General features: G+C 37.0%; 1 protein-coding gene across 1 annotated transcript in view; it reads right to left on the bottom strand.

The window, feature by feature from the left end:
• LOC306902594 (adhesion G protein-coupled receptor D2) overlaps nt 1-15,864 on the bottom strand; it is a 54,725-nt gene that overhangs the window by 22,298 nt on the left and 16,563 nt on the right. The window contains exons 21-22 of the mRNA XM_079471287.1: nt 8,172-8,213; nt 3,137-3,190 (exon numbers count right to left, since the gene is read on the bottom strand). Coding sequence (XP_079327413.1) covers nt 3,137-3,190; nt 8,172-8,213 — 96 coding nt within the window. The remainder of the gene's footprint in view (nt 1-3,136; nt 3,191-8,171; nt 8,214-15,864) is intronic.

Here is a 15,864-nt window from a genome sequence, read left to right as displayed (position 1 = left end):
AAGACTCGCCAATTCAGTGTTCAGCAACTAATACTAAATTGTAATAAGGTCCTTTAACATGAAGTACTAAATGTAAAGTACCACTAAAGGCCTGATGAATTTTAAGGGTCTGAGAGATATTAATTGAAGCTTAAATTAAAATAATTTAAAATAAAGAAATGCTGTTAAAGTAGAGAATATACATCATTAAAAGGAACAGTTTACCCAAAAATGAAAGTTCTGCCTTTATTTACTCATCCTAAAATTGTTCCAAATCTGTAAAAATGTCTTTGTTCTGTTGAACACAAAAGAAGATATTTGGAAGAATGTAGGAAAGCAAACCATTGTAATATTTCCTACTATGGGACTGAATGAAGGCCAAGATCTGTTTGGTTACAAGCATTCTTTCAAATATCTCTCTCTGTGTTCATCAGAACCACAAAAGACATTTATACAGATTTGGAACAACTTGAGGGTGAGTAAAAAATGACAGAATTAGTGAACTGTCCCTTTAAGACCCTTATCTCAGAGAAAACGTATATAAATAAATAAATGTATCATAAAATAGATAGACATATATAATATAGTAATATAGTAGCGCCAAAATTCATCTGTGCATTACAAGTATTACTAAAATGTACATGGACATGCATGGAATGACAGCAAAATAAATATCCCCATAAACATCATAAGAAAGCTAAACTAGTTTTGACATAAAAAACCACAGTCCAACCCCTCGCTATCACAGTACAACATGTAATGCGTTTTGACATGCATAAACTGTTTCAGCCCTGTTTAAGAAACGTAAAGACTTGCGATACGTGATTTTCTCTTGCTTATGGTTACAAGTAGTAAATGCATTTCTACATTTAAAATCCTAAGTCTGAACATTTTACAAGAAGAAATGCACATATAAACTGAACACATCTTTCTATTTCCCATCCTGTGTCGTGTCAAAACTGAATTAGGATCAAAAAACTAATCTGCCTCCAATTTATATCTATATTTCAGTGCTGTCAGCGATCCAGACCCTGCTAGTACCGTAGGACGTACGTTTTTCATTTGGCCGGTGCAACTGACAGCTTTATTTTTCTCAAGCAATCTGCCACAGTATGTACAAGTGTAAGGTCGTAAGGGTCAGGTGACAGTTGGTGTGAAGCGCCCGGGGTACCCTGCTCCAGCTCATACATAAACAACGGCAAATGCAAAATACATAAAGAGGAAGAAAAGTATGTTGTGCAAATGGGGCTTTATTAAAGGTCCAGTCAGTAATATTTAGAGGCAAAGTTGCGAACTACAACCAACTGCTCACTCCGTCCCTCCACTCCCTTTCGAAACACCACGACGGCTGACAGAACATGGCGAATTACATGCAAGGGTACATTACATGCAAACCCACGGTGTATGTAGATAGAAATAGCTCAATCAAAGATAATACAACATAACGCTTCATTATGTAAGGTCTGTATACACCTCTGAAGACATAGCTATGTATATTTATTGCATTTCTATCAAAAGATCATCCCAAAAATCACACTGGACCTTTAAGCTGTATTTTATGCCATTATCTACCATTTAAAGGTGAAGTGTGTAATTTCTGTAACAATGTCGTCAACAGTATTGGGCAAGTTACTCTGAAAAAGTAATTAATTACTAGTTACTAATTACATATTAAATAGTGTAATAAGAATACTGTACAAATGACTTTCTACAAAAAGTATTTAATTACTTATTTATTACTAATTATATATTTTTCATATCCTATACTGTATATAACACTGATCATCAACAAACGAAATTGCAAAAATGATGTGTTCAAGCAGATCTGAACTACTTGTTGACCTCAAGTTAATGTAGTGCTCCTTGTGTAAGACACAACCATCAAAGACATCAATCTGTACAGTACATACATTAACAATAATAAAAAATATATTGCAGGAAAACATGAACATGTCACATGTATAAATAAAAAATAATGTTATGTATTTCTCAGTGAATACTGATTTATGTGTTTAACTCAACAACATTTACGCCATACAGCGGGTTAGTGGTCATTGAAAAACAGTAGTAATTTTAACAAAGAAATCACACATATCACCTTTAAATAACAAGGTCTTACACGTTAAAAATATTTTACTATTCATTCATGAACAAAGCCCATCCATCTGCCTACAATATGTTATTACTACTATATTGGAAGTCAGTACATTCCCTGACCACTGCTCTAATCCAATAAAGAAGAGTACATTTTCCTATCCCATTCTGGACTCCGTCCAGCACCAGGCTATTCGTCTAGATACAGTATATCACCTCTGGATTTATGGTGCAAAACGGCATTAGCTAAAAAACCATCCGCCACACGCAGCCGGCGAATCTCATCGGGTGGACTTAGAAAATTGGAAAATTGCCCAGAGAGTGCTAAAGGGTCCCACTGCTAATACGGAAGGCGACGATTTATCAGCTGCTACCTGGCACTTGCGCTTGGGGCAGCAGTCGTTTTTTACAAGTCCCAGTCTTAACAGTGTCGGGCCTGTCAGGGGGTCAAAGGGAAGAGGGAGGGGGCCATATTCTAAAATCAATCCGCCTTTAGAAATTGTCTCATTCCGCTCTCAATGACCTGATGGCGCGGCTGGGCCGAGCGGGACAAACTACCGTAGGCCATAAACCGTGACAAGCCAAGAGGAGAGTTAATGTGGCCATTCATAGAGAAACCGGTCGCAGTGTCTGTGGAGGTGAAGTGGGTGGAGGGGAGGACCGGTGGGGGGGTGTCTATTAACTACTTTTAAACCGCTTTGGTGAAGCTAAGTGATCTCCGTCAACGGCAGCCTCACGTATAAATACTGGCCTGACAGTTTAATGTGAAGGGACAAGCTTCCACAGGATTAGAAACATGTAACCCAGGGCTGCTGGTTGACATTGGCTGGATTGAGGTGGACTGAGTGGGTCTGTGAAAAGATGCCAGAAGCGAAAGATGTGTGGTCTCCGTATAAAAAAACAGTGCGTTACCCTGCATGAGGAAATCTTAAGGAGCAATTTCAGAACCCCTCAGGATATAACAAAAAACAACTGTAAACACACTGTATTGAATGTACTGTGATACTGAGATCACATCTCTGTCAATGCAGCAACAGGAGATGTGAAAACCGGGAAGACTTACCGAAAAATGTAAGGCTTTTCTTCGTTCTTTGATTCTGTTGAGTGTGTTTCGAACCTGTGAACGAGAAAGAGGCAACGTACGTTTAAAATGTCATGACTCAATACTAAAGACTTAATATGAAACAATTTGCGCTCGCATGAGTCTCGGCCCCAGCAATGCCGAAATTCAATCCGAACTGGGAATAGAAAAGGCAAATAGCCGTCATTGCATAAAAGTCAATGAGTGCTGTAGACTGAAATGTTCCAGTTTGTCACAGGTAATGGGTCCTGAAAGTGACGTGTAGAGTCTGCAAAGTAAGGGAAGCGTCTTAACCTCTCATCCATCTCACTGTACGGGGGGCTGCGAAAATGAAGTGATATAGGCAACAGCCAACCTTGCAGAACAAATTACATTTGTACTGTGTGAGAAAAACAGGGGGATGTTGCGAGAAGCATGCAGAATGACATACACAATGCTATAAACTTGTTTTATTTATATACAATATATCATTATAGCTTCATCTTGTTTTACCCAGAATGTAACAGTCAAATTGTGCATGACATCTATGTGATTAAGTATTAATAGAATAGTTGGATTTATCAATTCCAGCAGTGATTAAGCAAATTTTATAATTATTTATGAGGTCCAAAAGTCACTTAATTTTGCATATTTTTCCTATTTACATTATCAGCATATTAATGTGAATGAAGGGAAATAAATAACGACAGCATGACATCAGGATGCTGAAATCTGCCCTTTAGTACATAAAGAGTTAACAAGGTCAGGGCATAGTGCAGCCAAGGTCACGGGTTCGATCCCAGGAACTGCACATGCTCAGAAACAAATGTATAGTATAATTTGGATAAGTGTCAGATAATTTTGTGATACATTTAAGCATTTGGCAATTTAATTTCTGCTCTAAAAAACACCAGAACCTTAAATATTTCTTATTCTTTGTACTCCGATTTTGATTTAAAAAAATTAAGTTCAAATTCAGATGTTAAATGAGAAAATTCAAAATGAGAACATTTAAAATAAGATTTGTAAAAACAACTTTAAATCAAATAGTTTCGTTATTGTTTAACAATATATATTTTATAATCCAACTGCAAAATATAGAATCTACATTTTCTGTGTATGACACTATTCTTGACATCACGCAATCTTATCCAGCTGTTTCCAGCCCTGAAACATATTCCATTCTACTCTGGCTGTCAGCGACCGGAAAAAAAATCGGCCTCCATTTTCCAGCGTGAGCGCCGGCCCTTCGCTGGTGAATATGCATTAGCTCTTATGACTTCATTAGGTCTGCTGCTGTCATAAATTATTGCTGCTATGCATACATATAAACACACAGTAGCATGTTTTGAATAGACACCATCATGGCGATGACAGGGCTAATGAAGAGAACAGAAAAGCTTTGACAGCTCAGAGTCAACGGTAATATGTTAGATTTGCAAATAGACTCTCTTCGCTCGCCCCCTCCCTTTCTTTCTTTTCAGCAAATCGCGACACGTAATGGCTAAAATGGAACTGGGAAATCAAATCACTTGATTCTGGGTAAAATCATAGAAAGCTATTTGAAAGCAAGGAGCATTTCAAGGAACCCAGTTGTGGTGGCTTGAAGTTGCTGCTCTTAAAAGCAGTTTTTCTTTGAACGTTTTAAAATGATGTAGATCTCACACTCGATAAATAAATACATTCCAAATAATCTCCATATGAAAGCATTGCAAATGGAAAGACAAAAGATCTTTGGATGACCATTAAGCAATTAATATATTTCAAATTAATTCTATGTAATTATCAAAGCAATGGTGTTATCCATTTTAATTTGCTGTTGGGGTGGGCCATGTACGTGAAAGCTAAAAAAATATACTATTGCATTAAATTATCAATTTCAATGTACAGTAAGTAAAGGCACAAACAGAATTTGGGCTACCTAAGTTATGTTACTAGTAAATATTACCATGTTCATTTTAGGGATGTGTGTACTTGAATAAATTATATTTCCGTGAACCTCAGGGGATGTGGTGCCGATCCCTCTCAAAAATGAAATTATAACACCACTGACCTTACAAGAGATAATCCAACCGAAGAGATGAATTAAAAAGATGTTATTGTCCATAGAGACTGTCTTTAAATGAGAGCAGACAGGCTAGAATGTTGCCTCTCACTTTTCCCAGCTTAATATTCAAACTTTTTTGTCTTTATATACTAACACTGTGATCATTCTCCACCATTTTTCTATTAACCAAGAATTTGCTTTGGGGTGTCCGAGGCAGAAATGGAATATGCTGACGTTTCCTTTAACATCACAAAAAAGAAAATTAGAAAAAAACATATATTCACAAACAAAAATAAAAAGTGGCCCAGATTATCACATTTGATGTTTTAAAAAAACCTTTGAAAAAGAGTCAAGCGGACAAGAGCTGCTCACAAATTGTGAAGACCCCTGGGTCAAGGAGAAGCAGGAGTTGGAAAATATATTCCGACATACTAAAACAGCCTCTTAAGCAAGAATGCACAATGATTTATTTTACAATGCGAAGAGGGTCAGTGGCGAGTCTTGGCTGTGTCAATACAGGGCTTGGTCAAGGCCGTTCCCTTACACATCTTTTGTAAGGAGTGGAAAGGTAGAAGTTAAGGTAGACAAAAGGCAGGGAAGCTCCTTCTGTACTCAGAGGTGGAGAAGAGACTATACATTATGCATTGTTGGGATCAGATTGGATCCGGCAAATAAATAAACATTGGATTTGCTATAGACCACTTTGCAAGATGTAAACACCGGTTCAGAAGCACTTCCGGTTTCATTTTTTTATATCGTACATATACAATTCTTAAACATATTTGTTTAACATTTGAATTTGGTTTTAAATGTTTTGTTGGTTGTATTTTCTTCAAACGTTTGTTAAGTGTTAAAAACGGAAACAGGAAGTCCTTCTAGAAGTGGCCAATATTTGATATATTACTTTATATTTACAGCACCAGTAAAAGCGCTAGTCTTGTAATGAAAACATTCAATGTAGTATTGACCGTTTTCATTACAAATTACATTGTCTGGATTAATACTGAGGAAGAATTGTATACAATACATTTTGATTTTGGTTTGTTCATTGCTGCATCCCAATTCGCATACTATCCATCCTAAATCGTATTCAAAATTAATTGTAGCAAGTTCGTATTCAAAATTAATTGTAGCACGTCACAGTATGCTGAAATGAGTGTTCTCAAAGTACCCAGATGGACTGTTTCTGGTGAAAATTTGAAGTGTAGATCCATGGACACTCAAAAGGCTAATATTATCTACAATGCACCGCGACACTTCACTGCATTAATAAAATCAAATAAGAGATTCTATACTGAATTAACAAATACATAAAAACCTAAATGCAAACCAGGGCTGTATGTTGAAGATGTGATTGTTCACATTCACAGTGTCGTCTAAGCAACAGCAGCCATCTCCATTTCGTGTTAGTATGTCCCAGTGCGTGCATACTGTTTTGCTGTGCATAATATATGTTTCCATAACAATGCATACTTTAAGGGCATAGTTTAAGTAGGCGAATTGGGACACAGCAAATCTTTTGTTTTGATGACATCATGCACCCGAGCTGACATGAATCCACAAATGCAACCACACAATACGGATTCATTCATTTACAAAGTTTACACTTTGTTTTTTTACTCAAATTATAAACTTAATCTAACAAATCCAACCTTATCTCAAGGAAAAACAATTGATCTGTACTAAATAACTTAATTAATAATATTAAATGATTATTTTATTAATTAAGTAAATTATTATATACAAGTAAAACATGTATATATTGTGCCATCAATGTAAGGCTTTGTTTAAATACAATTAATAAAAAAAACAATAACATGTATAAAACACTCTTAATGGTGTACAGCATGTAAATACCTACATCGTTAGTGGTTTCCTAGCAATGGAAAAATTCAAGGTGGAAGCACTTCATGTTTTTGCGGGTCTGTGGTCAACCCAGCCCAAACTGCTGCTCATGTCAATGTGACTCACCAAACCACACTTACAGAGCACAGTCATGACTGAGGCAGATCACACAATACATGATCTTACATTCAAAACCCCCAGCGTGAAACAGAACAAAACGGAAATCAGAGTTCTTTACTTTTTTTAAAGTAAAATATAACTTAAAACTTAAATGCAACATATTCAGAATGTGGTGCTGCTTTTTGCATTGTCTCTTCAATGCTTTGCTTGCTGGACCACCAATGTTATGTCTAATTCAAACTGCTGTATCTTCCATTTAACATTCTGACATTAGAGCTCATAGCGAGTAAAACAGGAAAAAATAGTTTATAAAAATACATTTTATATAAAATGTATTTTTATAAATCGGTTTTATAAATTTCTACAGCTAAATATAAATAGCGAGCGAGAAGACCTGCTGTGAATCCACCTCGGTTGGATATTAACCTGCACATAAGCACAGGCAAACACGTGTGAAATATACATGCTGAAAATGCATCTGAAATAGGTAGAGGACGGTTGTTTTTATATGCATGTGACTCATTCAGATTTCAGTTTAAGCACGTATCGTCATTCCCAATTTATTTGTATTTACTGTCGTTTTGCGACCGCTAAAAGAGTATCTAAATGGTAATAACCGCCTTCCAGTTAAATTAGCGCACCATCTGCGGAGTGTCCTGCATACATACACGCATTTCTCCCTCCGTCTCTGGCGCTGAACTCGCTATGAGCTCTAATGTCAGAATGTTAAATGGAAGACCATGACTTTAAAAACTTAAAGAGGCAGTGAAATATTGGCCAATGTGCTTGAGGGATGACTGGCTCTTTACTCCGGGTGTCAGTGTTTAATGGTGGGCCTGGATGCATATAAGTTAGCCCAAGCATGAAGGGCAGTGGGACGCGCAGGTGGGGAAAAAAAGAAAAGGCAAAAGGAGGCTCGCTTCAACATCCCCCCAGCTCTCCTTTGGTGGGGTGGGGGTCCCATCAGAAACATCATGTCATTTCTCTCACTCACTCAGTTAGCCTTGAGATGCACTGCGGACTTACCTCAGTGTTGTACACGCCATATATCAGGAAGATGAAGAGACCCTGCAAAAAAGAGAAGCAGATAAAAAAAAGAAGTTGTTTGATTCTTTTTTACACTCTTTTCTTTCAGCCTGAAATTAACTCGGATGACAAACAGTATTTTTTCAAGTCAGGTTTAACCAAGTTTTGCCAAACTGTAACTAGTTTGTTTTGCTTAGTTGGTTTGACAGCAATAGCATTTGAAGCATTCACAGAAGTGAGATATTAAGAAAAATACAAGCGAAACTATTAGCTGTACGTTGCAAACTAAATAAAACAGAACGCAGGGATCCTAAAACACTCTTATAGTAACACATTGAACAAAACATCAGTTTTGAATGAATGTATAAAAAGAACACGATGGCTTAACAGGGCATTGTTTTATGTAACAACTGTAAATGTAATGTACTTTGGAATTGCTAAAAGTCTAAAGTGAAGAACTTCAGCCCAAGGTTTTCGAACCTTGTAAGCAAGTGTGAGCAAGTAAGGTACAAAGAACAGATTCAGAACATAGACCAATTGAAAAAAGAGAGAATAAAGAAAAACGATTAAAAGTTAACAAAAACTCTATAACAAGATCTGAATGAAGCACCATTGTGGTGTCTTTGCACAGCATGTACAGAACAAGGTCACATATGGCGACGTGGCTGTGAACATTGGATATATTGATTAACAGTTATTTTTAGGCCTTAAAGGCTTATAGAAAGTTTTTATACTTTTATTAGCCTATGTGCCAAAAGCTGCAGCATCAAAAAACTTTCTTAAACTAAAATCAGAAAAACCGTACCGAAACAAAAAATGCAGAAAAGAACCTTTGGCAAACCTGCAGTAAGTCTGCAGATCAAAAAATAAAAACATAATGCGTTGTTGAGTATAATAAAAGAAACTTGTATGGGGACCATCATGGTTCAAACACAAAACCTCATTTGGCTTTCCAAGACTCCTGTATAATATGATATATAGCACATAAAACATTGTTCAGGGGAAGTCAATTCATTTTCATCGATTCAAAGAACCGTAGTGATATGTCTCATTATTTCAATAAACTATTCATTTAAACGTGGTATGAACCAGATCTGAAAGTGTTAAACCGACTATCCACCAAGCCCAAAAATGAGTTTACACAGAGAACTAAAAAATGCTCAGTTAACATTCATACAGTAGAGCACTTTTTGTTACTGTTGCAATTTCCCTGGCAAAACCCACATATCTGTGATAGATTGTGGCGGTGCGCATTGTATTCTTTCTTTCATAAGTGTACCCTTAAAACATTTATAAAAGGTAAAACCTTTCAGGTTAACAAAAACTCTATAGCCAGGTCTGACAGAAGCATGAATAGGTGCCCTTGGGTACACATGATGAGGTCACATTTGCAGCAAAGATAAAAAGTTTGTATTTTTTCCCATAGTTACGGATAATGAATATAAAAGTTTCACATCTTCAGATCTGGAGGAGATTAATTAAAAGTTGTGCAAACTTAAGGACGATGCTTTAGTGAACCTCCCTCATGGTATTTTCTGGCTTAAGTATCACGTCGGAATGTTACAATAGAGATATATATATATATCACTTACTAGAAGGAAGGTGAGAAAAAGCTTTGAACAAAAAGACACTTTGCAACAACAGAAATTGAGCATGTGCTGCTCAAAAATACGCAACAGTATCATCAACATCTCTAAGGATTTAATACCCAGTGACAGTAGGGGGTAAAAGACAATGCTGCACACACCTCGTTGTTTTATATTAGACTGTCAATTTCCTATTTAGTGTTGCAAATGAATTATCATGTTTTTGATCATGGGCCTTATTTGTGTTTAATCTTTCATTGTGTTATGAACAAAGTGGGAAAAACATCCCTTGCATATTAAGAAAAATGATCAATTAGAATATAATTGAGTTAAAAATAAATGGTACCAGAACAATAATGATGAATTGTTAAAAAAGGTAATTCATTAATGTCGCGCTAAAAACAAACACAGAAAAATGGAGCACATTTAAATGCATTGTGTTTCAAGATAAAACCGTATTCTTTTGAACTCTGCTCTAAAATGCTTTAAATGTATGCAAAGGGCTTGGACTTTTGTATACATCAAACAAAAAGCATAAATTATCGCCTAACAAAACTAATTAAGAAAAATACTGTTGTTTAAAAACAGAATGCAGTTGGCAAATGTTGTTTTCTAAAAAACATGCAGCACCCCAGAGAATGTGATGCAGGGAAGGAAAGTGTGATTGTGTTAAAATAATCAGGGCACGTTCATGCAGGACCCGGCACTATCCTGATCTAATGTTTCCCTAAAACATGACAGTAGTGGAAGCTTGATTTACAAATCATTACCAGCCACAGCCATCTAAAAATGCATTTGGTCAAAAGCGAAATGAAAAATGAAAACTGAAAATATTTTTATTCAGTCCACTCATCCATATCCTCGTAAACCCAGGCGTCAAATGTAGATAAATTCCTCTCAAATTTGTGGCTATACATCAGGAGCAAGCATGTTGAACCGAACTGAGAGCAAACGCATTGTACTCTCACCAAAAGAAGGGCCTTTTCTCCTCATTACCAATGACAAGATACAGGAATTCACTTTGCTTTTCGTTTAGGGGCTTCACGTCCCCTTTATGGATGTCTGCCTTCACGCTTTTACTTACTTCCCCTCGCCGGCTGCCGCGTTATAAATGATTATAAATTTGCGCGGATGACCACCTTGTCTTTTTTATTTCTCGCTGGTCCCCTAATGCACAAAAAGTTAGGGAGCGAGCAGGTAAAAATTTCTTTTTTGTCTTTATTTACGACGCTGTCCTTGATAAAGGAAATTTCAATGTACTGAAATGAAAACTATGATTAAAGGGACACATTGTATAGGCAGAGCATGTGGCAGCTTTCCATCTCTGAGCTGTTATATATTGTATTATATATAGACATGTATATTATATATTAGGACACTATCTCAGAAACAAATAGAGCTGACCAAGCAGAGGAATGCAGAGTGCTGGAACTATATCATTTCTTAAATAGCCCAACAAAATGTATTAACTTTAAATTGCCCGGTGAAGATGACTTAGTCAAGAGTTAAAAGCTTGGATAAGATTGGATAAGAAAGCGAACATCAAATGCATCTGATTTTAGTAAGCAGTAATAAAAGGAAACAGTATCTATCTAGCAGACTAATTTATCCATGGAAAATGCTTTTATATAAAGAGTGTCCTTTGAGCTGGACCAGCCCTTTGCTGTTCAGGCTTGGAACCAATTTCTCAATTTAGTGAATAGCGCAGGGGGCTTTGATGACGACATGAGGGGTATCAGGTGTGTGTGTGGTTTGCTGGTGAGTTTTACAGAGGAGTTGAAGGCCAGGTTAGGGTTATGTTCAGGGCAATCTTAAACAGAGGCAAGATTACTTGGTGTAACACACACGCAAATGCAGAATACCACATGGCCAGATAACTGTCAACATCTGCTTTGGGTGACATTTGTGTGTGAAAGCACACCTTAGGACTATTTTATTGTGTGAAAACAAAAACTTTAAGTCCAAACACTTAGGAAAGTAAATCTCTTCTAAGATAAGATTGAAAATATCATTCATGTCCATAATACAAACTGATTTCACTGTATATATCCTGCACATATCTGTCATGTAGAAAAACCTTTAACAAACACATTTTACATTGTTTATGTACATACGGTACAGATCCAGCTGCTGAAAAAATATGAGCCCATTCCAAATTTGAATTGAATCAGTCCAGTCTGCTGAATTTCGACAAAATCAAACCTCAGGATTTTAATGTTGTAATTATTGATTCAAAGTGAATATAAACTTGTTTTCTTTGCAGCGTTTGAGGTCTGCATCTTTTCTTTTGTTTTGATCCGTTTTTTTCATGCAAATAGAAACAAGATTCATTCTTAATTTGGCAGACATTTTGTTAGTAGTTCACAGGAGTTCACTCATTTAATCTAAACACATATTTATAAATAGTACATTATAAAATAAAAAACTGATATGAAATGATATATTTAACATAACATAAAAATAATGATATGGAGCACAATGGTGTACCATTGTGTCTACAGGCTGACAATGTTTTAGTAAACCCTTTTCAAGGTCGGCAAACACGCATTGTTAATATCCTGCTTCAACAAACACAAAGTGACTCTTCTGTAGCTAATGGTGTATCAAATGTTCTTGACACCTATTCTGACTTTAATCTTCGAAGGATTACAAACAGAAAGCCCAGAGAAATGTCTCTTTTAGTCAAATGAAAGTTGATGTATCAATCTGTGTAGGGTCAAGGGATCCAGGCTTTCTCTGTTAGTGTCAGTCTGAAATCCCCGCATGTGGCAGCAATTACAGAAATAGGAGACCGAAAAATCTCTCCATAGGAAAGAGAGGGAGAGAAAAATATGTTTTTCACGCATTTTTTTAAGAGACCTGCTAATGTCTCTGCCGCCCCCCAGAAAAACAGTTTAATTAAATTGTATACACAACGTTTACTTTAAGTGCCAGCAGTCTTTTAAATAAGGGCGAAATGTCAGGTTTGGGTCTTGGACGCTGATGTACTGCAGAACCTACAAACTGGATCAAATTTGTAGACGCGTTCAGCTGTGCGGTGAGAATGTCAGAGGGCTGCTCCTGCCAAAGAGGCTTCAAAACCAGACCCAGCTGTGAGCTTTTACTTTGAGAATTAACATGAAAACGTGAGCGTGAAACTATTGCACTTTTAATTGCTTATTACTACAATAGATGCTTTGAAAAGTTGATCGTTTTGTTAAGCAAAATGCACACTGTAACATCTATTCAATCTATGTGACATTGCCAAATAAAACCAAAGTGCTCTATATGGTTGGGCACAGATTTGATTTCACCTCCGCTCTGTTTGACGTTAAATAACAGGTTTGAATTTGTAACACTTGCTTTAAAAAACGATACCCATCAATATGACAACAATACTAAATTCGATCTATCAACGCACGCACATGCTTTTCATACGGCAGCCAAGCGTTCTCATTCCACAGCACTCTGTGTATTTTTAATGGCACAGGGCGGTCTGACAAGTTGGAATAAAGAAAACTAACGTACTGCCAGTCAGGTCAGAAAGTCTAACATTTTTCATGGATGAAGCACACCAGCGGATGCAATGTTCCCCTTTAAGTTGAGGGGTTTCCTTAAATCCTTTTAATCGTATCTATTAGCAACAGCAAAAGTGATGCTACTCTTAGCAAACACCGAACAGAATGAGTGTACATAAAGCCCTCGTGAGGTAGGGAGGAGCCGAAGAAGACAGAGACCACCAAAGGGATGCCCACAGGACAGCCAGCCCTAAAGAGGCGAGGCAGAGAGGGGCTAAGGCAGTGCGAGGCAGTCAGGGGAAGCGGGTGAGAGTTATTAACTTAGCCCTGAAAGCCCTTCTTAATATAGGGTCCAGTGGTGATAGCTAACAGAGCCTGGCAGAGGTGACAGCTCTTGGACCTGCTTGAGGAAATCCAATTGAGAAGCAGCCAAGAGGAACAACAAGCGCAAAACAGATGTTCCCTGCTATCGCTGCGCGCAACCGTATATACAACAGAAACACCCTCACTCCTCTGAAATTGGACGCAGATAAAAATAACAATCGAGATGCCTACAATGTTGACATTCGTACGCCTATCCAGCAGTAGGTGTGGCCAATACCACCTAAATATGATTTCATGCTGTTAGTCATATTATACTGTGATAGAATATATTCTGATGAAAATATTGCCATGCTCTATCCTGTCTTTTATGGAGTCAAACCATTCAAGTTATTCAAAAGGAATGTAAGAATGATCGAATGAAAGAACTAAAAGAAACATTTATTAATTCAATTTGACTTCAGCGGTGCTTAAATGTTGAGTAAATGTCTCATAGCCCCAAGTAAATGATATCCATATTAATATCAAAAAGCATTGAGGTTAAAAATAGACTTGATAAAATTGTGCTTCTGTTGAATTGTTCAGATTTGATGTAGTTGTCAATCATTTCAATATTTAAAAAAAACAAGTTAATCTTGCAGACAATTATTTTCTTACTGTTAGTATCACTAATTTACATCTTATGCAAAAAATACATGTTTATTATTTTTAAGTTACTATTTTCTGTAATATGTATTAGGCATGCTCAACATTAGATTTTTCAACTCATTTTTAGCTAATAATTAGCTCTTTTTATCATAAGAATATCTTGTCCTTATAATCTTTAAAAATAACAACATCAAATCAATCAATGCTGGTCAGAGAGAGGGGGAATGTAGGATGCATTGCCGGCATGGTTCAGTCAATGAATGCTGATTCATTAGAGAATTATGTATATGTCATGTGGACAGTGGAGTGAATGAAACCTGGACAAACTTTGGGATTCATGCAAGATTTGCTAAAAAGGTATAAATTCCAAAACACAAATCACAAGTCAATTTACTTACTTATATCTAAAGTTCTGATATAAATGTAACATTTTATTCACTATATTTGTCTAAAGACATTCTCTTTCTGTGAAAGGGAGAACACAGTGCGCTGTGCATGTCTCTCTTCTCTTGTTTTGTGTATTCAAGACAAAAAAAAGAGCACCACGACCCTAAAAAGAAACTAAATACCACTAAAACTCATGGCACACATGTGCAGAGAAGCGAGGCAGAGAGCGAATGGTAAACAAACACGTTTTTAAACAAGACAATTTCACAGTGCATATGCTTAAAACGGCCAAGTCAAACATCCTTGTAGAAAATTGATACAAACTCTTAACACATGGGTCAAGCCACACTCTTTGAACTCGAAGCGAATGGAGGCCCTGTGTGCCAAAAAACTGTTTAATTAAAAATACTTAGGTATCAAACAGACATTTCTGAGTGCCCCTGCTGTCAAAACGCATGAGACCGCCCTGCCAATCTCAGGCAATTTCTAATTACATACTTTCCACTGAAAGCAAGAAAAATGTCAGACTTCACACGGGCTAAGATGGAACAGCTGGGAATGGGGATCTGCTCGAACCCAGAATTCTCAAAGTTGGCCTCCTCTGCTGTTTAAAAAGCTGCAGCTCATTTCTGTGGTCGGTATCACGCACCTGCAATTGTGAATTTGTAAAGCTTTTCGACCTAACAATATACAATAAATGTAAATTTCTACATTTTTTAGATGTATGTAAAAAACTCGACCCTCTCCTGTGTTTTGTATCTTTGAGGAGCGAGTCATCATAAGCGATGTCTGGGAGTTGTCTTTTCTTCCATCTCAGACTTGAGAGGGCTGCGGGTTAATGACATGTGCCCGAATCGTGCCACATGCGGTAAGGCACTTAACACCGAGAGCATCAATCTTTATCCCACCAAACTCGGCGCGACGTCACATGCATTTAGAGCTGATCACGGCTCACGGGAATCCTGAGTGAAAATGAATGGTAGTTCATCGACATGAGCACTTCATTCATCTTTGTTTTCCAGTCTCTTTGTCTCTTCCATAGTCGTGTTTTATACAGTCTCCTCGCTGCTGTGAAATAGTATCAGCTAGATAGTATAAATCCTTATGCAGTGTAAAATACCTTAAAATTCACAAGCTAATGTGTCCGGTTTAGACAAGCTTTGACGTGCTTTGAGCATTAGGGTGGTTTTTCGACCTGAACTCGGCCCAACTCATAGGCAGATGATTGGCACATGCTTTGACTTAATGACGATA

Source organism: Barbatula barbatula (genome assembly GCF_947034865.1).
Source record: "Barbatula barbatula genome assembly, chromosome: 13".
Taxonomy (NCBI): domain Eukaryota; kingdom Metazoa; phylum Chordata; class Actinopteri; order Cypriniformes; family Nemacheilidae; genus Barbatula; species Barbatula barbatula.
This window is presented reverse-complemented; position numbering and strand designations above follow the sequence as displayed.